At 46.1% G+C, this 23,065-nt stretch overlaps 1 protein-coding gene across 4 annotated transcripts in view; it reads left to right on the top strand.

Annotated features, from left to right (window-relative positions):
- The window catches only part of Npas2 (neuronal PAS domain protein 2), a 182,768-nt gene that overhangs the window by 123,646 nt on the left and 36,057 nt on the right, over positions 1 to 23,065 (top strand). For all 4 annotated transcript variants that reach the window (XM_042266687.2, XM_015998926.3, XM_076557426.1 and 1 more), the window contains 7 exons: positions 4,070 to 4,190; positions 5,177 to 5,290; positions 15,652 to 15,770; positions 16,677 to 16,759; positions 17,455 to 17,561; positions 19,968 to 20,115; positions 22,119 to 22,203. In XM_042266687.2, coding sequence (XP_042122621.1) covers positions 4,070 to 4,190; positions 5,177 to 5,290; positions 15,652 to 15,770; positions 16,677 to 16,759; positions 17,455 to 17,561; positions 19,968 to 20,115; positions 22,119 to 22,203 — 777 coding nt within the window. The remainder of the gene's footprint in view (positions 1 to 4,069; positions 4,191 to 5,176; positions 5,291 to 15,651; positions 15,771 to 16,676; positions 16,760 to 17,454; positions 17,562 to 19,967; positions 20,116 to 22,118; positions 22,204 to 23,065) is intronic.

Below are 23,065 nucleotides of genomic sequence, written 5' to 3'. Positions count from 1 at the left end.
GCCAAATAAACCCTTTCCTCCCAACTTGCTTTTGGTCATGGTGTTTCATCACAGCAATAGAAACCTAGTTAAGACAAGTTGGTACCAGCGTAGTGGGGGTATTCCTGTGATAGACCTGTCTATGATTTGGGGAGGCTTGTGGAAGTTTGAAACTTTGAATTAGAAGCCAGAGAGTGTTGGGAGCTCAGGGGGACGTCTTGGAGGAGCTTGTCAGGCAAGAATGTTGAGAACAGTGCAGAAGATGGAGGTCTGGTTTGTGAAGTTTCCGAGGGAAGTTTAAAGACTACCTCAGGGCCGTTTGCTATTCTGAATTAAGAGTCTGTCATTCTGGCCAGCTGGAGCTGAAGACTCAGCTATGATTAACAAGAAACCAGCACCATTGAAGTAAAACCTTGACGTTATTGGGACAACTGATGCTGGTTAGCTGGAGCTAAGAAATCAGTAGTGGTTAAGAAGAGACCAGCATCGTTGAGATGAAATCTTCTGGGAAGTGTTTCCTCAGAGTCAGCACACTGAAGCGGTGTTCCAGAAGTGGCTGAAGTTGGACCTTGTGCTGGCAGCTGAACTTGATAGTATAGAGTCACCCAGGTGGTACTGGTTTTGAAGGCATGAAGAGGTCATGGAGAGCAGCTGAAGTTTGGTACTGTGAGAGGCCAGGAGAGGCCATTGGTGAAGGTGCAGCCTCAGTGGCAGTTGAAGGCCCAGGTTGAAGGAGTCATACATAGACGTTGAGGCTTGGCATCAAGAGAGCCTATGAGAGGCTATTGGTGAGAGGCTATTGGTCCAGCTGCAGCAGAAGACCCCGGCAGTTTTGGAGATGCCAGTACCGTGGGACGGTACCAAGAATGGCAGCAGCAGTGGAGTGGAGCCAGCTGGAGTCTAGAAGACAAACTGTGTGCTGCAGAGGGCGGAGCCAGAGATGTGACCCAAGCTCTTTGGAGGAGCCCAGAAGATTGTGAGCGGGTCCCAGATGCTGGCAATTTCTTTTTTTACACTGTGGGAAGTTTCACTTTGCTTTGTTCAGATTGTGACTGTTCTTCCCTCTTGAAGTAAAAAGTACTTATTTTTTTTTATTTTAAAGAAGCCCACAGTTGAGAGACTTTACAGAGAAAGAGATTTGGGGTTTTACAGAGAATTTGAATTTTAAGAGACTACTTTTTTTTTGTTTGTGTGTGTTTTGAGACAAGGTTTCTCTGTGTAGCTTTGTGCCTTTCCTGGAACTCACTCTGTAGTCCAGGCTGGCCTTGAACTCACAGAGATCTGCCTCTGCCTCCCGAGTGCTGGGATTAAAGGCATGTGCTACCACTGCCTGGTGAGACTACATTTTTAAAGAGAAAAGTTTTAAAGGGTTTGAATTTGTAAGACCGTGGTACTTTTTAAGTTTGGAAAATGTTTTATGTTGTAATGTCTTTATGTGTGATCTTGGAGATGAACAAGAAAAGTTATGGCTTAACAATGATGTGTTTATGTGTCAAGTTGACAAGAGGTCAGTTGTGCTGGCTGGATTTATGTCAACTTGACACAAACTGTAGTCATCTGAAAGGAGGAAACCTTCATTGAGAAAATACCTCCATAAGATCGGGCTGTGGGGCAGGCCTGTAGGACATTTTCTTAGTGATTGATGAGGGAGGGTCTATCCCGTTGTGGGTGTTGCCATCTCTGGGCTGGTGGCCCTGGGTTCTATAAGAAAGCAGGCTGAGCAAACCATGTGAGCAAGCCAGTAATCAGCACTCCTCCATGGCCTCTGCATCAGCTCCCACCTACAGGTTCCTGCCATATTTGAGTTATTGTCCTGACTTCCTTCAGTGATGAACTACCATGTAGAAGTATAAGCCAAATAAACCCCTTCCTCCCCAATTTGCTTTTGGTCATGGTGTTTCATCGCAGCATTAGAAACCCTAGCTAAGCCTGCCTGAGGTGGCATACACCTTTAATCTCAGCACTCAGAAGGCAGAGGCAGGTGGATCTCTAAGTACAAGACCAGCCTGGTCTACAGAATGAGTTTCAGGACAGCCAAAGCTACACAGAGAAATCCTGTCTTGAAAAAAAAAAAAAAAGGAAAGGAAGGAAGGAAGGAAGGAAGGAAGGAAGGAAGGAAGGAAGGAAAGGAAGGAAGGAAGGAAAAAAAGAAAGAAAAAGAAAAGTCCTGGCTAAGACACTCCCCTAATTGCTTTTGGTTGTGATATTTTATCACAGCAATAAAAACTGTAAGGTAGACATTATCTAGGTGTGGAGATGGTGTAAGGAGACAAGGATGATCTGGATGCCTCATACATGGGTGATGTACCAGGTGACCTGGTGACCAATTAGCAATACCAATTGTAGAAACAAGAACCCTAGATGCAAAGAGGACAGGGTAGGGTTACGATGACATGGATATAACTATAAATCTATGGTCCTGGGGAATCTGAGTGGTTGATGGAAGCTTGGGCCTGTGTACTTGAAGTTGGTGGAGATTCAAGCTTAAGGATCTATAAAGATACTAGAGCTACAAGAACAGATGTGTTTACTAAGGGAAGAGTGTGAGCCATGTAGGTCTCCTCACTGTGAGCTCCTTATCAAATTGTGGTACCTTAGTCACACTGGCTACCTCCCAAGAGTTCAGCATCTATGTCGGCCAGTGCCTGCTGTCATGGATCAAGGCTATACTCACTCCCATTCACTTCACTGGCAGTTCTGTGGGACACAGTTATACCTAGACTGTATGTAGTATTCATTTTATACTCCCACTGTCTGGGCACTTGGGGAACCGAATGAAACTCCATCAGTTAGGGGCCTGTGAGAAATAAACAACAGCTTTTGGCTGGGCTAAAGGTCCAGGGAACCCTATGTTCCCTTTATGTGACTGGCTCTCCCCAGGGCTCCTTACTGCCCCCACTGTCTCCAGCCAGAAGGCTGGAGTATTGGCCAACAGGACTCTCAGGGCAGGAGAGACTTGGTTCCTTGTACACATGTCAGACTTGACACTTGGTTTTTCCTAAGCCCACAGACAGTAGCACACATGCATGTGAGTGAGGGCAGAATCCTCCTGGCCAACAGCCCGACCCAACTGCAGTGGAAATACTTGAAACAAAACTGTGCTCCGCCCGGACCGTATGCAGACCATTTTTCCATGTCACTAGTCTCTAAATGATACAGCTCTGTGTAGGGCATTCACATCGCCTCAGGCACTATGAGGCTGTTAGAGATGATCTGAGCCCAGGTTCTGTGAGCATACTGCACCATGGATTCCACAGGAGATCCTTCAACAACAACCTCCTGAGGGTACTGGAGAGCAACTGAAAAGCCTTTAATGTTTTTATTCTTTAACGATTTCATACATAATGTATCATGGTCGTTTTCACCTCTGATTACTCCCTCTTTCATTTCCCTCCCACTCCCCTTGGGCCCTTTTTTCTAACCTATATGCCCCCCTTTATTCTCATGACTTTTTTGGTTTTGTTTTGTATGACCCAGTGAGCTTGAGCAGGGTGGTCTACATGAGCATGGGTGGGTGTGTGATCTACAGGATCATGGGCAAGTTACCGGTGGCTATACAACTGACTTCCCCTTTCCTGGAAACCATTAACTGCCAATAACCAAAGACCACCCACCCTAAGGCTCTCCTCAGTCTATGATGGGATGGTGATGGGGGCAGACATCTTGTACAGGTCTCGGGAAGATAACCACAGCTGTTATGAGTTCTCAAGTACAACAGCAATGTCACGACAGCCAGAAGACAGCTTCCTCATCCTCTGGCTCTTATGTTCCTTCCACACCCTCTTCTACAATGTCCCCTGAGCTACGGAGAGAGTCATATATAAATGTCCCTGAAACTTTTACTTTTTAATCTGTAGATTTGCAGCTGGCTAAGCCCAGAGCCTCATGCATTCTAAGCAAGCACTCTCTCGCCGAGACACAGCCCCAACCCCCGGTATGGAGGAGGGGGTCCATGGAGTTCTTCACAGACCATGTGGTCCTCAATTTTCATCTCTAAATCAGTCCTGAGCTTCCAAGTACTCTCAGGCTCTGCCTTCTCTGAAGTTCATTAGGTCGAGCGTGTGCCTTTTCTCTTTATTTTCTCTTGCAGTCGGATGTCATGGATCAGAACTTGTTAAATTTCCTTCCAGAACAAGAACATTCTGAAGTTTATAAAATACTTTCTTCCCATATGCTTGTGACGGATTCCCCCTCCCCAGAATTCCTAAAATGTAAGTTCGCCTTCCGGGTGGTGTTATTAAATCTAAAGGCAAGAATTTAGCTCTAGCTCGTGAAAGGAGGTCAGAATGAGTTAAGAAGGGAGGACTAATTTTAAGAATAATTTTCCTCGTGACTCAGAACATTAGATCCTCTGAGGTATATTTTAAGTTGAAGCTAAAACTGGAACTTGGAGCATGTAAGACATTTTAGCTTTTATGTGGAAAGGTTGCAAGTACAGCTTCAGAAAGATAACATGTTTCGCATGTATGACAAGAGATGCCTTTTTACATGAGGGTAATAAATAGGACAAAAATCAGTGAGCAATCTACTGATTTTAGGGAGTGCTAAAATGTAAAGTTTCTGTGATAGCAAAGTAATCAACTGCTAATTGAATAATTAGGTCGGAAATCCATATTCTGTCCTCCCGTGCCTGTCATCTGGCTATTTATATACATGGGCAATTTTATGGAAGTTTGAGGTTTATATCAAAATATTTGGCAACCTAGATAGAAGGCGGGCCCCGGTGCCTGCTTACCACGCGCCGCTTAACGAAGCATACGCAAATGCAGGCGGTAGCAAAGATGCTTGCATTTGCTCAAGCCCCAGTCCATTTCCATGCATAATTGGTCCCGTCGTACATCTGATTTTCCTTCAAAGCAAAGCAAAAAAGATTAAATTAAAGAGAGTGGCTCTATACGAGCAGCTTTATTTTAGTATGCCATGTGAAAACAACCAGAACTAATCGATGCCGACATAACCCACCACAGACATCTGTGAGCAAATTGACTAATTGGGTCCAAGTATAGCATGTGGAATATGTATGAGCTATGGAGAGAAAGGCCTGTAGCTTCCAGGGTTAGAAGTCTTGATCTGACGGTCCGTTCTAAGGAGAAAACCACGCAGGCCATGCGTGGAGTAAATCATAGAGGCACGACTTGTTTAGTCTGGAGTCTGTATAACGTTCCTCTCCCTTTCTCTCCCCCCTTTAACGACCCAGCTGACAACGATTTAGAGTTTTATTGCCATCTTCTCAGAGGCAGCTTGAACCCAAAGGAATTTCCAACTTATGAATACATAAAATTTGTAGGAAATTTTCGCTCCTACAACAATGGTAAGCTTTAATTGTCCTACTCTTTCAACGGTGTCTTTTATCATGCAAAACATGCATATGAGGTCCTACAAATGATTTCATGTCTGCATTTGGATTTTTCTGTCCCCAGGACCGTGTGTGTGTGTGTGTGTGTGTGTGTGTGTGTGTGTGTGTGTGTGTTTGTGTAATTCATCAGTGTTCTCTCCCATTCAAGAACACATACACACACCAGTTTGTACTGGTGTCCACATGCACCCTGAATTGTGTGAGATCTGTTTACTTGTTTTCAGGCTGGTGGGATAATCCTATGCGGTGAGAAATAGTTTTCAGTTAATACAGAACAGGCTCAGCCTGCATACTCCACCAGACAGGCCTGAGTTGTGACACCCAGGTCTGTCTCCTTGCTCCCTATGTGTTTTCTCTCCTGAACAGTCCTGCTGTGAGCATGATTTAATAGGTCTGGTTCATGGGTCACTAACTCACTAACACTGAAGGGACTGTTTTACCATGAGCTAGGAATCAATTATCAAGCAGAAGTCAGTCTTATTTTCAGAAACTACCCAGACAACTAATTGCCCAAGCCCTAGCTGCAGAGACACGAACTCCAAACTAGACTTGAACACTCATCTTGACTTGTCATCCATGCAAAATGGGAAGGCAGGGTCTAATGCCAGAAATTGCCAAAGCAGATCCCGCTCTGGCCAGAGCACAGGAAGGCCTGCTTCTTAAGTGGCTGTGGCCCTCAAACTCAACACAAAACAGATACCATTAGAAAAGCTAATGTTTCATAAAACAACAAAGAAAAAAAGAGACAGCGTTGATGGGGAGTCGGGGGGGGGGAGGAGAGAAAAGGAGAAGGGAACGAAACCAGAGGAAAACAGAATAGGATGCTGAGCTGCGGAGCTGAGGAGGAGGGCCTGTGGGAGGCACAGAGAACACACGAGAACAGTTCTAACTTGTGCTGCATTAGTTACTACTGTTTGACTTGGGACCCGCTTGAGGCTGTTACCCCAGCCAAATTAGTCCCAGGTTCTAACGGAACAAGCCAAAGTCATGGCACCACATTCAAGTGCCGAGGCTAACCAGGATTTTTTCCGTCCACCCTAAATGATCCTTGGCTGCATGGTATAAACATGCATGCTTCATTTAAAGGGCTTCAAGGAGATGCTAAGTAGAGGAAACCTGCCAGAGTTGATTTTCAGGTCCTTGTTCAGGGGTTTTTGCCTGGAGAACGGCCTCCATGGCTGGCTTGGTCCTTCAGAGGACCAATCCATCCAGGGATCCATGTGACTATGATGGTAAGGGGGTGGGGTGAGTGGAGGCATTCGTTCTCCTATGTGGACCCCTCAGTCTAAATGAAGCCAAGGCCTGACCGTGTCTGATCTGGATGATCAGAAAGGCATGGGCAAGCTTCATGAGAGAACATTAGGGAGCCATCCCATAGAAGATACTGGTAGCTTGCAGACTGCCCAAATGAAGAAGTTGACACCTGGTAGAAAAGCCAACATTGTGCCAGACCCAAAGCAGTGGTTCCTTGGATGAGGCAGCTTGTCAAAGTGCAAATTCTTAGGCCTTGTTCAAAAATGCTAGTTCAGGGGACCCAAGGCCCAGGGTCATGCAGTTGGAAAGGCCTGGGAGGGATTCTGGCTTCAGGAGTCCTGGACTTTGTGAGTTCATTATCGTATCGTTCCCTAGATACTAATAATATTCCTTTCCAATCAGCTTTATCATTGAATATAAGTGGCCATTTAGAATAGGCTTTAAATGTGTATGCTGATTTGTTCGAACCTAAACCAAAGTACTGTATAATCCAGTCACCCCACTTCTTAGTATATGCCCCAAAGAAGTGACATCAGGTGATTGAAGAGGTGTTTGTTACAGCTGTGTAAACAGCAGCATTAGTTGCCATTCCCAAGAGGCAGAAGCAGTCCAGTGGTTCGTCTGTGGGTGAATGGATAGGAAAAAAAGTGTACAATATTCTTACAGTGAATTATTACTCAGCCTATAAAAGGAGGGAAATTCTGGTGTATGCTGCAACATAGAAGAGCAGTGAAAAGCATTATGCAAAGTACAATAAGCCTGTCATCAAAAGGCAAGCGTTGTGTGGTTCCACACATAGGAGGTACCTAGTGTACTTAGATCCATAAGGATAAAGTCAAGGGTGTGTGCCAAGGGCTGGGGGAGGGGCTAGTGGGGGAGTTGCTGAGTGGGTATAGAGTTTCCATTTTCTAAGGCAGAGTTCTAGAGATGGATGGTGGCAGTGTACAGGTATGCTTGGCCCTGCTTAACTGCATATTTAAACACAGGTGTGGGTCTGGGACGGAGCTCAGTGGCATGTTCAGTCCCTAGCACCAAAAGAAAAAAGCCAGGTTTTAAATTCTATAATACGGCGATTTATCATAATATCTGAAACACGTGTGTCCGTTGGCTGTAATGGCAAGTGCTACAGTCACAGACTATCCTAAGTGGCCAAATGCATGGAGGGACAGGCACTATAGCTCTCAGACTGAGCACCATGGGATGCTGCTTTCCCATGGCCTTATGTCAACAGTGCACATGATCAGTTCAAAGAATAGCCTGTGGTTGGCTGGTGAGCAGCAATCCTGTACCCCATGAATTTACATTTCTCTTCCTAAAAAACCTTCCAAATAGCACTTTAAACCATCCCGTCATGCATCACATCTTAGAAGCTTTCAAGGAAATAAGCAGGCTTCTTTCTGAATACCTGAGTTATGTTTTTATTTTTATTTATTTATTTTTTTAAGTAGCAAGGCTTTATTCTCACTTCAAGCCAAGACAGTGTTTGTTTGCTTGAAAGAATGTGTGGAAATTATGTGTGACTTTTTTTTTTAACTGTTGCTGCTATAAACATGCAGCATCAAAAGCAGAAATGTTGAAGCCAAGAACACAGTCTCCCTCTAGAACCTCTATGTAAGCTGAAGTTAGACAAGCTTGGCTGAGACGAGAGTCCCCAAGTGTCAAGGGAGACCTTGGCATGAATGCAAAAGACCTGAAGTGAAATGCGGAGGCGGGCCCCAGTTAGACAAGAGACGTCAATTTTAATACCCCTTTCCACGACAGTAGGGTGACTGGGGATAGCCATAATGTTTTCCTCATTTAACATTCTAGAAGAAAAGACCTCAGTGTTCATCACCCAAAAAAAAAAAAATCATGTTTGAGGAGGTACCAATGCTTACCCTGATTTGAACATTGCACAGCATACATGAAACATCACCTGGTGCCTCCTTAGCATGTACAATTGCTAGGTGTCAACTTAAAAAATAAGGGCTAGTGTATAGCTTGATGACGGAGCACCGAGTGGCATGCATGGGCCCTAGGCTCCATCTGAGCAAGAGTGGGGAGGGTGAGTTTGACATTGAGCCAGTGAGAGCTTTGGGAGACCCTCACGGTACATCCATGAGGATCCTGTCTGCTTTCTTGTTGACTGGGGCATGGGTTTCCTCCAGCTTCTTGACCTTTGCCAAGAGGGTGGGATGGAAAGGAGGGGGGAAGCATGGAAGGTGGACAAGTACCTTTGTCCCCACTGGTGAGATTATGCTTTCTTACGGAAGTTCTGGGACCCACCCCTTCACCTCTGTCCACCATCCCAGTGTGTCGAGCAATATAAACAGCAGTAGTTGCCCAAAGACTTGAGCAAAGTGGAATTTTCCCTTCTCCTTAATATTGTATATATGTTGGTCACTCCTTAGGAGATGATCATTGGCCCTCAATGTTCTAGGAAGAAGGTCTCAAACACAGGACTTCTTTATCCTAGATGTTTTTAATATGTGAAGAAACGTGTGTTGGGAAATGGAACAAGAAATGGATCCTTTTAGAAGTGTTCGCTTGAGGGCAGTGTCTGACCTGCCTGGCAAAGGCTCCCAAAGAATACAGACTGGGCTAGGTGACCACAAGTCCCATCCTTTCCTGGGAATCCTGGCTGGTGGAGAGCAGTGGATTGGTCCCTAATCACAGGGACCCTGTCTTCCTCTGCTCTGTATGTTGATCATTCCAGAGCATCACTAAGATAAAAAGATTCTATTTGGACTATGGCTGTCCTATAACAGATGTTCTCTACAAAGAGACAAAGAGGGATGCTTTTGAACAAACACACTGCCCCATCTTTCCACTCTTCTAATTAAATACGGGATCAGGAGGACCTTCTTAAGCTCCGTGTACCCAAGTGCCACATCCCCCTGACATACAGCCAGAGAAGTGTCAAGAACACGATGAGCATCTTTGCTTTAAGGGGCCGTAAGAAGCAGGCTCTCCTCCTGATAGGTCATTTCATGGCAAGAAGAAAGCCATCTTTTATTGGGTCCTCCCCCAGCCTTGGACTTACATGTGCATCTGACTGAAATCCAGAACACAGTATTTCAAAAGTTGCTGGTTTAGTTCCAAATAGGTCACCCTCAGCAAACATTCCACCATGGGCTTTCCAGAAACCACACACCAGAGTATAAAAGTTTCCCTGCCCTCATTTTACCTAGTTGCCTCTAACCACAGCACCAGATTGAAGCGCTGGCAGAAGCCAGGGCCTTTCGGCTTCTAACACTTGGTTCCATGTGTTCCCTCCCCCCGGGGGTGGGGGGGTCTCTGGCTGTAGGTTGCCTGGCTCTGAGGTTGTTGCTTTTGTGTTGTGTTTCTCGCCTGTGCTGAATTAATTAAGATGTCTTGGTTTAAGAGATCAAGGCGCAGGCACACCAGAGCTCCCTGAATACAGATGCGGGGGTTTGGAAATCTCTTGTACAAAGTGTGCGGTGTGAACACCACTGGCCCCTCAGAGCTAATAAGGAAACATGCTCTCCACTCAGCCAGGCAGCATCGAATCCTCCCTCCCCCCCAGTGGAGGTCAGCTATCAGATGAGGCAGCTATGGGTTTTAGATCACGGTTAATAAGAAGCTATTACCCAAGGCCATGGTCCTGCACAGTCATCTAAGGTCCATCTTTCAATGGAGCGATGAGGAATGGGCATACATTCATCAACTACATCTTTCTGCTTGCTCTCATCCGAGAGTGACTTCATGTGCAAGATGGTCTATAATTCTAAGTGAAAATATGCCAAAAATATCCAGACAGGATGAAGGCCTCAAGAAGAATTTCAGTTTCCTCTGCATAGGAAGAATTTACCACTACCCACACCAATCCTCAGGGAGAAGTCTGAACTCCATTACCAAAGTCCTCTGGTCCCCTGAAAATACTCAGTGAATGGCAGGAAGTATAAAAGAATTAAGTAAGACATACAGTTTTCCTTTAGAGCAATGTTCTTTTTTTTTTTTTTCTTTTTCGGTTTACCAGACTGCAAACCCAGCCTTCTCATGGAGCTCTTACCTTCTCCCCACACATTACGCTTCTCTGCTAAGCAGACCTTGCAGAGATAAAATAGCCAAGCATTGTATGAGCCAGGTAGATGGTACTTGAGCCAGGAAGTAGGAGAGTGAATGTGTCACTGTCTCCCAAGAACTTTGATATTTGACTGTTCAGAGCATCCCCAATAAAGCATGCCGTGAACCCTGATATCTGTCTGTTCTGAACACACCAAATTAGACATACTGGGTGAAGGAGAAACATGGAGTCTGAAATTAGCACTTTGTTGGTACGAGATGATGCCTCATGAGTGGACTGGAGAGTGTTTTCCTCTCAGTGGTCCCCAAACCAGAACTAAACATGTAGGATATCTGTCAAACTTAGGAGGCTGGGAACTGCCCCTTTCTGCAGAGAAAATCTCGTCTCTGATTGCTAAAGCCATGTTTTCCCAGATACTCATCGGCTTTGCTTCAAGAAATGCCCAGAAAGTTACCTTTTACTTTCTGTGTGAACTAGTCATGTGCTCTCCCAGAGACTCTGTAAGTGGTGAATCAGCAGTCCATCTGAGGAGAGGAGACTGAGCTGCAGGCTGAGTGGAGCAGGGTCAGGGCATCGTTTTCCTTCCCTTTGCTGTGAACTAGCACCCACTGTTAGCTCTGAACCTCCCCCATCCTTTCCTAACCCCCTTGAGACAAGTTCTCCTGCCGCCTGAGATCCCCCAGTCCTGTGTCCATACCATGACTTATCCTGTGTCCTTATCATGACTGATTTGGCAGGTCAGCTTTGACATGGGACAGGCTTGGGAGCCAACCTCAGGTGTGTCCCAAGGAAATAGCATTAGTCATTCTGACACCCCACAGAACCTTGGGAGTCTGATTTTGAGACTCCCAAGAATGCCAACCCAAGACAGAACTCTTTCAAGGTATCTAAGATAGAGACAATCTTGAAAAGTTGAGCCTGAAAACCTTTGGACCAAACATTTTAGTCTGAAGGTCCTAAGCGGTGCCACCACGCATCTTTCCAGACAGGGCCCCCTGTTAGACACTTCCTCTTTGTCAACCCTTGATGGCCATTGTGCCATGTAATTCCCAGCCCAGGCCTCCTTTGGACCAGTGTTCAATCCTTCAGTAGGATAATGAGCTAGCCTGAATGTCAATGACTTCCAGAACCCTCCAAGAGGTGCCAGAGTGGAGGAATTGTGAAGGAGAAGCCACCCTGGGGTCCCAAAGTCCGTGTGCTAGTTACTGGCAAAGACCAGAAAGTTCCTTCCTGGACTGAGCCCAGATCTCAGTTTGAGTATGAAGTGCAAGTCATTCCTGAGAAATTCATCCAGAAAACATGTGCTGAGAACCTGCTCGGCACCGGAGATGGGAAGCAAGGCTCAGTTCCCACATGAGAAAGGCCTGCTTGCCCAACTTTTGGCAAGGGTAGCATCCATTTTTGAGTAAGCAGCCTCTAGAGAGAAAATGGAGCAAGAGAGAAGCACTCCTCTATATCATGAGGACGGGGGACCAGAGAAAGGAGGGCTGTGCCACCAGTCAGTGGCACATCCTTTTGAGAGGTAAAGAAGCCAGTTGTAATTAGATGTATTTTTTCCTATTACTTAAATCGAAATAGGTAATTGAATCCTTAATTAATGGCTTTAAACTACCTTGGGATCTGAAATGCCAGAGAGTTATTCTAAGTGCTAAATATGGCCGTGAAGGCATGCATGTATACCTCTGGTACATGCAAGGAGCCTCATACTTCAAGAAAAAAAAAATTTCACACTTAACCAGCAGTGTGTGAGGGAGTGTCCTCCCCTTGCTTCCTCTGCAAGGCCTTCTTGGCCTTTACTAGAATATTCACTCTGGTTCACTGTCTATTCCCCTTGGATCAGCCTCTCAGGTAGTTAAGGTTTCCAGTGGGGGGAAAAATGGTTGGGAAAAGAAGAGACAATTTGGAGCTCGTCTCTAGAATATTCATCTAAGTTCAGGCTACCAGTAATAATGGAACTTCCCTAGGCAAGGACGGGGGTAGAGCTGGGGATTTTCACCTTTGAAGTTACAAAAGAGCAGATAAAACTGTGTTGGAAGGCAGCCAGGCCGAGTGAAAGATCTGCAAAATCCCACTTAATGACCATCATGCCGGTCTCTGCTCCCCTTAAAAGGAGGAACACGCCTTAGGCAGGTGTTTCCCACTCCTCCATCTTCTACCCCCTTTGCACAGGAAATCGGGGAGAAGGCTCTTGCTGGCAGCCTGTGGGTTTAGTGGCCAAAGCGTGGCTCAAACCAGGTGCACCAATTAGGGCAAGAAGGAGATCTCTGAAGTTCCTAAGGAGTCCTTAGAAGTTTGTCTCCAAGGTCTTGGCATTCCCAAAAGAGTCGAGAGAATTTTATTAGGTCATTATCTGGCATGGTAATGTCTCTTCGATCCGAGCAGAGAGTATTTCACATCTGGGAAATTTTTAATGTCTTTTTTTTATTACACAGATGTTCACATCTGAAGACCTTCCCTTATGTGGGATTGTTTTCCTTTCCCTTGATAAATCTCTTGGCTCGCCCCACAAAATGAATCTACAATAGTCTTAAGCCAGCTCATGACAGATGTAAACTCTCTCGAGACCACTATTTTTTATTTTACCCACTTTGTATTCGTGTTTGGAAACATTTATTAGTATTTATGTGAGTGAATTCAGAGAATGTGTTTGGTAAAATGAATTTATTCATGTTAGTGGATAGCAGACCGCATTATAGATTCATTTACAAACCTATAAATATAGAAAACAAAAAATGATTGGAAAGCTAAACTATAATCCTGCAGATTTCATTTTAAAATGCATTTGGTTTTCTGATGTTCCATATGCTTTTGGTTAAATTGGAAAGCGTAATGGCACTGAAATCTGCGAGTTTAGAAGGCACAGGTTATTCAGGCACCCTTCAATATCCATTGGAGGTCGTTCCCAGGTACCTCAGACATACCAAACCCATGGGTGCTCGAGTTCCCTGTATAAAATAGTGTGGGGTGTTTATATCACCCTTCACCCCCCCCCCATATATTTAAAATCATCTCCAGATGAAAATATAAATGCTACATGGTTTTACTGAATTGCTTAGGGAATAATGATGTTGAAAGGGTGTGTGTGTGTGTGTGTGTGTGTGTGTGTGTGTGTGTGTGTGTGTGTGTGTCTGTGTGTTCAATAGATATATAGTGGCTTCTTTCAGATGTTTTCAAATATATGGATCCACAGTTAGTTCAGTTTTTGAATTCAGAAGCCTCAGTTGTGAAGAGCCAACTGTAACCAGCTACATGTTTAAAAGGAAAGGTCATATGGCCCCCTACTCTAGGAAACCTCAGTCCTGGCCACATGGTGGCTAGGCCGTCAAGCTCTGGAAAGTACCCATGCCTGAATTACATGATCTGGGTAGACTTCAGGTTGCCAAACCAGAGGTCGCAGGGGAGCCAGCCACACACTGGAATTTGAGGATTCTATGGATGGGCCATGTTGGGTGCTCTCCTCCCCTCAAAAATTCAATCTACAGGAAATAGAATTTTTCTGACCCAAAAGGTTAGTTCTGCACAGTCACCCTGGCAGTCCCCAGGAAGAACTTCGTTGATGCCCAGTGGGGTCTTAGGAGGATGATGGGAGCCTGGTTTCCAACAAATTGATGGACATAAGTCTAGATCCAAACCCTTTATCCCCTGAGAACCTGGACTTAGCCAAAGACCTGTGGGGCTCTCATGCCATTAGCTTCTCTCTAAGTGACCTTTCTGGGCCTTGCTTTCCCCATCTAAAATGATAGCAGTAATGTCTTCTTAGACTTGTGAGGGAAAAAAAACGACAGGCTTGTAGAGAGAGATGCCATCACATCCTGTTCAATTTTGTTGACATTTAAGAACGAGTTTAAAAGTTATTTTGGTTCAGTGTTTCAGAAGTTTCAGTCTGTGGTCCATTGTCCTGCTGTTTTGGGGCCTGTGGTGAGGAAGATTGTCACATCAGGGAACACTGAGCACAGCAGAACAGAGCTGCTTGATTCATGGCTGGAGGAGAGACAGTGTGGATGAGACCAGAGTCTCACAGTCCCTGTCAAAGGCAGACCCTCAGAGCCAAGAACATCCCACTATGTGCATCTCCCAGGGTTTTACCACTGCCCAATAGCACCTACCTGGAAACTGAGCCTTTACCCCGTGGAAGGCATCCCAGATCACCCACAACTAAGTTGCAAGGACACCTCCTCAGTGGCCTGGCCCCTGTATCATCCCAGACTCCCTAAGATGAGGTTTGAGACAGATTCCTTCATGCTTGTGAAGGCACCACTTCTCTTCCTGAGGCTATCAGTAATGGAAGCACTGTTGGACAATGAAACTTACTCTTAAAACATCACAAGTCAGGCTGGAGAGATGGCTCACAGGTTAAGAGCACTGGCTGTTCTTCCAGAGGTTCTGAGTTCAATTCCCAGCACCCACATGGTGGCTCACAACCATCTGTAATGAGATCTGGTGCCTTCTTCTGGCCTGCATGCAGACAGATACTGTATACATAATATATAAATAAATCTTTAAAAAAAAAAAAAAAAACAGAAGTCAGCATCCAGGCCCTTCCTGTAGAACAGTGGTTCTCAACCTGTGGGTTTCAACTCCTTTGGGGGTCAAATGACCCTTTCACAGGGGTCATATGTCAGATATTTACATTAAAATTCATAACAGTAGAAAAATTACAGCTATGAAGTAGCAACAAAAATAATCTGATGGTTAGGGATCACCACAACACAAGGAACTGTATTAAAGGGTTGCCGCCTTAGGAAGTTTGAGAACCACTGCTGTAGAAGGAGGGCCTTGTATCGTAGAGCAGTTTCCCCACCACGGGAAGCAAATTCTGAAGAGCTAGGAGAAGTGAGGGTCAGTGGGGTCTAGTGGTTATTGCCATGGTCTCGATCCCCAGTTCAGCCTCTAGGAATATGGCCTCAAACAGGCACCTCCATTCCCTTCTCTGTGCAGTGGGAGGAACAGGTGTTCCTGTTTCATCAGGAAGGGGCCAGTAAGGTGCAGCTCCTGTCGCCAACAGGGCTAACCCGTGTGTCTTCCTCCCTCCCAGTGCCTAGCCCGCCCTGTAATGGCTTTGACAACACCCTCTCAAGACCTTGCCGCGTGCCCCTAGGAAAGGAGGTCTGCTTCATTGCCACTGTGCGTCTGGCAACACCGCAGTTCTTAAAGGCAAGTTCCCGACAGGGACGTCCCGATGGGGACCTATTTCAGTGACGTCACATTTGGCTACATGTCATGAATGATCCTTGTGGGGGAGAATAAAATTGCAGTAAAGTTAGTTTTAAAAAATCGTTTTCAAAACTCTAAATGTCGCCGGGCGGTGGTGGCACATGCCTTTAATCCCAGCACTCGGGAGGCAGAAGCAGATGGATCTCTGTGAGTTCTGGGCCAGCCTGGGCTACAGAGTGAGTTCCAGGAAAGGCTCCAAAGCTACACAGAGAAACCCTGTCTCAAAAAAACCAAAAAAAAAAAAAAAAAAAAAAAAACCCTCTACATGTCTAGGTTCTGTGCCTGCCCCTATGGCTCATCCCAAGCCCCAGGGGCAGGTTCCAGTGGGTTTTTTTTTTTTGTTTTTTTGAAGGCAGTACCCACTGCTGATGAATCCACAAAGATGTTGTTGGCAAGGCTTCATATCCTTGCACTACCGTTATGCACTGAGTAAGTGTGTCTCACACTGTGAGTCAAAAAATGTGAGCATTTATTATTGTATTTCCCCTCCATGATCGCACCTCGCTTCTCTGGTACAAATGTGGATGGAATTAAACTAGCGATTCAAATCCAGATGAAGAGCCATCTCCCCATGTTTCCTACACTTCCAGATAATGGGAAAGGGGGTGAGGCACAGTTTGGCTTCTTCTAGGTACTTTTCCCAGTTTGTGAAATAAATTTAGGATCGGCTAATACAGAAGAAATTAGCTACAGATGACAAATTTCGGTCCAGCGCTATTTGAGATTGGCTCAGAACAGTTTTAACTTGTGTTACCCATCGCTCATTCCTTTTGAACCAACCAAGGGTGAGCATTTGGCACCCTGAGCAACATTCTGGTTTTTTTTTTTTTCCCTTTTCCAACACAGGAAATGTGTGTAGCTGACGAACCTTTAGAGGAATTCACTTCGAGGCATAGCTTGGAATGGAAATTTTTATTTCTGGATCACAGGTTTGTGAGAAGAAAAACATATTTGAGTTGGGTCCTTTTCAAGCGTTGTTTGCCTGGGCCAGGCTCTGCTTGGGAGAATCAAGTCCAGCCTGGTCCAGTGGAGGGGACGAACTCCTTGGCAGTAAGAACAGTTGTTCCCAGCTGAGGGGAAGGTCAGTATCCTGACACCCGTGTGCCTGTCCCATTTGTGCTCAGGTCCGATGTTCCCCCAAGACATCTTTGGGATGGTCCCAACTTAGGCCATTTCTATTTCCTGACTGGCAAAAACAAATATGGGGAGAGAGAGTTTCTGGTTTCTTTAACCCCCCCCCCCCCAAATCTTTCAACCCAGTGCTTTCTTTCCTTCACAGCACTGTCCCCAGTTTGTGAACTAGCAACCACCTGCTCCCTGCCCTTTCATTCCGGGCATTGTGCTGACCCAGTCTATAGCCGTTTCAAATTCTTCACTATCATTTGGGCCAGGTTATCCCATGGAATGCAGTCCCTATATGCTGAAATAGATGAGTCCTTTTTAAAATAGGAGCTCCCTGGTCCCAACTGTCATTACAACACTCTTTTCTGGGCTCTGGTTCCTGATAAACGAGGCCTCCCTGGAAACCACTGAGTGCAAACTGCCCCTGTCACTGAGTGTTACCACCAGCTTGTGAACTGTGCAGCATTCCTTCTCGTGAAGAGATCCTCTTGTCTCCCTGCAGAGCCCCTCCAATCATAGGATACCTGCCCTTTGAAGTACTGGGCACCTCAGGCTATGACTACTACCACATCGATGACCTGGAGCTCCTGGCCAGGTGCCACCAGCACCGTAAGTATCACTCACCAGCCCCGCCAGGAGTCTTGTGCTTACTTTACAAGGCTCCAAACAGCAGGAGTCTGTGCACCTGGAAGTCTGGTTTGCCACAGTGGGGCAGACATGGCGTCCCATGCAGTAATCGTATGGGCCAATAGTGTTCTTCCCTATGCTTAGCTCCGTGGTTCCTGCTTTAACTTGGAATTGATATTGCCCCAGTTCCCAGCAACATCCCACTACCAACCAGAGGAGTCCCACCCTTTCATCCTAATCAAGAACTTAAGGCAAGGTTAGACTTTCTTTTAGGCTATGGAATGCATTTGAAAGACAAAATACCAAATACTCTTCCTGTCCGTAGTCAGCAGGTCAGATATTGGTCGCTGACCACAGGGCTGTGACTGGCCTTCTGTCCTCAAAGACAACATTCTCAAGGCAGTGGCTTTGTGGCTTGAGTTTCCTAGTAAACGCCCTTTTAGATGTTCACCCAAAAGATGCCAGTACCCAGGGCCAGCATCTCCTGGCTGCCCTCCGGGGCAGGGTCTGTTGAGAAATCCAGAAGCAGGTGACTTTGCACAATGCTGCCAGGAAGGAAGCCTATGTAGAAGAGATACACACAGGATCGGGGAGGGGGGCACGGTTTGGGGAGCATCGGGAGGGCCCAGTCTACAGCTGATGGAAAAGTCAGAGAAGGCTCAGTGCCTGCCACGGAAGAGGGGAACACTCCAAGAAACATTCAGGGTAAGCCTCATGCTGTAGGAGAGCAAGAATTACAAGCTCTTCCAGGTCTCATTTCACAATGAGACTCGGGAATCAACCACTCAGGGTCATAGTTTCAGCACCAACGCTCAGCTTTGAGTAAGAACGGTGTCCCTAACATGGAGCTATGGATTCTGATCAATGGACCACAGACCCTGGTCTTCAGTAGTGGCTGTTAGGACTTCCTTCTCTGTGCCATCCTTGTTGACAAGGGAACACGCTGGAGTTGCAACTAGATCTGTAGGAATGGAAAGTTCATCTTAACCTCGTCTTCACCTTAACCCTTTGCTTCTCAAAATGTAGCTTTTACCCAAGCTGCAAGAACACCAGGTTAGCTACAGCTGTAGGCTCTCGGTCTCCCTCTACCAGGAATCAGGAATGAGAAATATCCATTTCCACAAGTCCCTCCAGCGGATTGGCGTGCACATTCAGATTTGAGAGGCATGATTGCTTTCAGCCTCTGGCTGCCTCCGACTCTTCTAGTATAGAGAAGGCACTCAGGTTGCAGAATCTCACTAGGCATCTGTGGACTGGCCCAGTGACTCGGGCAAGAAGTGCGTGCTTGGCGGAGGCCACACTTGCACTCCGCTGGGCTTCTCTACTCAGCTCCGCATCTGAACAGTTCAGTGCTCCTTTGCCAGCTTCACGTTCCTAGGTAAGATTCCACACGACTGTTTTCATTACAAGATGCTAAACTGTGGGCACGGCGGTAATAAAATCTAAATTGGTCTTCTTCCTTGGATCCATAATTTATCCTTCCCCCTCACGTGAGCTAATAAACCACCGGCATGCGTTCTGTCCTGGATACTCCCCCAAAGGAGGCATCCATCTACAGACATAACTCTAGGGGCTCGTAAGCAGCCAGGCAGCTGCAGGGGGAGACCTGGGCTGCAGGCATCCTTGCCAGACTCTCTGTTCTAAAACGGTGTAGACTGAGACTCAACTGTTGGTGACAGCTGTAGATGCCCATCGGTTGCTGGCTGGCAGGTCTATTTTGGGTCCATTTCTCTCAGTGTCTGGATGCTCCGTCCTCTGCTCAGCTCTTGATGTCCCAATAGCATCTATCTCACCTGTGGGAACATGAGTCCCAAGAAAACCAAGGTCTCTTTCTACTTAAATCTCCAGATGGAAAAATCTATCCTTGTGTGCCCTTATGTGAAGAGCTTTTTCAGCCTGAGAGCATTTGGGAACATATGGAATCATTGTATTAAAGTTTTTTCACACAGGGTGACAGTGGCACACGCCATTAATCCCAGTACTCAGGAGGCAGAGGCAGACAGATCTCTGTGAGTTCAAGACCAGCCTGGTCTACAGAGTGGGTCCCAGGACAGCCAAGACTACACAGAGAAACTTTGTCTCGGAAAAAAAAAAAAAAAAAAAAAAAAAAGCAAAAAGGGGGGGGGTGGAATTCTTCAGTTTGACTGAGTATGACTAAGTCATATCACTTGCCTACTAAGCATGAGGTCCCAAATTCAACCCCCAGCACCTCACAACCTCCCCAAAGTATCATATTGTGTGGTAATAGTCACTTAAAGTACAGTGCAACCAGGAAAATAAGCAATATTTGGTGCTATCTTCTGGAAATTTTGGATTTTAGTAGTAAGCCTCGGGCAAAGGGTCACTTTTACATTCCATGCAAAGTCTACTATTTTTTTTCCCTCCTAGTGATGCAGTTTGGCAAAGGGAAATCATGTTGTTACCGGTTTCTAACCAAAGGGCAGCAGTGGATTTGGTTACAGACGCACTACTACATCACCTACCACCAATGGAATTCCAAGCCCGAGTTCATCGTGTGCACACACTCGGTGGTCAGGTACTGTACAGGCTGGCAGTCTGGGGGAGGCCGTCAAGGGTGTAGGGAAGGATCAGGGGCCACCTTAAGGACACCCCGTGTCAGAGGAAAAGCTCTGGCTGTCACCTGCAGCAAGCTGGATGGTCAGACCTCAGCCCCTGCCCAGGTACACACACCTTCTCGCCTCCCAGCTCTGAGACACGCTGTGAGTTTTCAATCAAGCCCCTTTGAAAGCTGCCAGGATATTATTTAGAAGTTCCAGCTTCACTGACCTACTTACATATTTTCCCTCATCTCTATCCATCCCCCAGCTTCCCCTTGTTGCTGTTTTTGAGAACATTAAAATGTTGCTTCCAAATAACTCAAGCACATACTTCTTTTTTCTTTAAGGCTTCAAAAACCCCTGCTGGCAACTGAGGCAGTATTAGGACAACAGCTGGGCTGCCTGTAGGAAAGTGGTCCTGGGGGTCCCTAGTAGCTTTGGGGAACCCACAGCTCAGGGTGCATGAGCAGGAACTCAAAGGGTAACAATATGTCCAGCATGGCATAGATGTGTCTCGTGTGGATCCCCAACTCTCAGAGGTAAAGGAAACTGGTCATTCACCCTCCGTCTGAGGAGAGAAATGCCAAGCAGACAAGTCATCTAGAGGCTGGTTTAGAAGAGAGACTTTGTGCCCAGCATAGTGTCACACTCCTATAATCCTAGCATGAGGGAGGCTGAGCCAGGAGGATCTCAAGTTTGAGGCCAGGCTGGGCTACAGAGTGAGACCCTGTCTCAGAAAAAAAATCTAATAAAATAATAAATAGTCCACCCCGAAATCAAGTGGATTTTGTGTCCATGTATTTGGCTAACCGCTGATGGAAAATAATTCTAAATTACATTTACACTAAACATATACAAGCATTTTTCTTCTCACTGTCCCCTAAAGAGCATAGAATACCAACTACACACATGTCATCTACATTGTCTTAAGTGTTAGAAGGAAGTTAGAGATGATTTGAAGTTTACAAGAGGATGTAGAACAAGTGATGTGTAAATACTACCCCCTTTTATGTTAGGGACTTGAGCATCTGTGGTTTTTAGTATCCAAGAGGGTCCCGAATCTGGTTCCCATGGATAGTGAGGGACGACAGTATATATATAACATATATATGAAGGTGGATATACACCTACACATGTAGAATAGTTGTGTTTAGTGTGCAGAGAATAGAGAAAAGCACTCTATTCTCAGCCAGTGACCTTGATCTCATTTCATTTCATTTTTGTGCCCATGCTCAGACTCACTCTTCAGCTCCCAGCCCATCCTTTTGGATTTCCTCAGCCAGTGGCTTGTGGCTTCATGGCCAGTAGTCATCCACTGCCTCTCAGCCTGTCTTTTCCAGTGGGTTGCTTAGGCCCCGGGGAAGGGTAGATGCCACCCTCCTTGGTCCTCCACCTCCCAAATCACAGGAAGAAGCTAGCTCTAGGAGAGCATGGGAAATGAACTGAGTAAATAAATAAGGGGTCAAATGCTCCAGGGTCTCATCCCAGTCGCCTCCCCATCCGGCAGCTCCACACTGGAGTTTATCTACAGTGGTGACAAAATGGATCCCTAGATTCAGCAGTGGCCTGGGTCTGGCTAGTTTTAGGTTTGTTTCTTTATATAACTTCCAGATATACTGCCTATAATGAGCATGTTTGAAGCACAGTTTTTAGTTCTTTACAGGCAGAAGCTTATCAACAAATACAAATATATCTTAAAAGCTACCGTATCTGGAGGTTTTTGGGAAACAAAGGGAGAGAGCATAGTGGGGAAGGAAATAAAACCATGCCAGAAATGGAAACGTCCGCAATATAATATTAGCATCCTTGTAAGGCAACTAGGTGGGAATGAAACGCAATGCCCTAAGCAGGTCACAGATGGGCTATTTTGTGCCGCATATGCCGTGAGTAGGCTTTATGTAGAGGGCCCCCACGTGCTCCGTTGGGTATTGCCCTCCTGGAATGTCCCAGCTCCACTGTGGTCTGTCTCTTTCCCGAGCAGTTATGCAGACGTCCGGGTGGAAAGGAGACAGGAACTGGCTTTGGAAGACCCACCAACAGAGGCCATGCATCCCTCTACACTGAAGGTGAGCTCATCCCTGCCCAGAGGGTGAAAACAAAGAAGGACTAAGCAATGGCACCTACCATGGGTTGTTCTGATAAATACTGAGATAGCGAGAGCAGAAGCCTCTCTAACTGAGCACTTGCTCTAGTTCTGCAGTATTCTCCGTAATTGGGGGGGAGGGGGTGTTTGTTTATTTGCCTTTCATGAAGGTCCTATGAGGTGGACACTAGGTGCTCTCTTCCCTTGGAGCACGGGAGTATGGGTAGGCACCCGAGGGCACACTTGTAAGAGCTGCCTCAGAAACAGCCTCTGGACTCCAGGAATGGCTTGGCAGCTTCCCAGCCTTCCAATGACGGCTATAAAAAGCCCAGTTTGCAGTGCAGCCGCAGATAAAGTGCTGGGGAGTAATTCCATCACCCACTAGAGTGTGGAACAATTCAAGGCCTCTGTTTCTCCCTTAAACTAAGCTTTGCCGTGTTGTTTCCAGTTCTTAGCCTGTCTCTCCTGCTCTTTCTGGCTTGGGTTTTGCTTCGTGGCACTGGGAATGGAATCCACGCAAAGCCACTGTCCCAGGTCTCTATGTTGCTTCTACTCCAGTGTCCCAGAGTTTAGTTAAGAGCCACGGTTGTCAGCTTTGCATAAAGAACTCTGATGTAAAAGAGATCTTCCAGTCTACAAATCCCATTGCCTCCTTCCTTCCCCTACCCTGAGTTCTCTGGTCCCACGTGGCCAGGCTTTTCCTCAGACAATGCCAAGGAGCTGGGAAGATCATCTACAAGTAGACCAGAGCCTCAGTCCTCAAAGGTCATTCATAAAGCAAGCAGAAACATTAGAAGACAGAGAGAAAAAGCAAGAGAGGAAAGGGAGTGTTGGATTTCACTAAA

This window comes from Peromyscus maniculatus, chromosome 21 (assembly GCF_049852395.1).
Source record: "Peromyscus maniculatus bairdii isolate BWxNUB_F1_BW_parent chromosome 21, HU_Pman_BW_mat_3.1, whole genome shotgun sequence".
In the NCBI taxonomy this organism is placed as follows: domain Eukaryota; kingdom Metazoa; phylum Chordata; class Mammalia; order Rodentia; family Cricetidae; genus Peromyscus; species Peromyscus maniculatus.
This window is presented reverse-complemented; position numbering and strand designations above follow the sequence as displayed.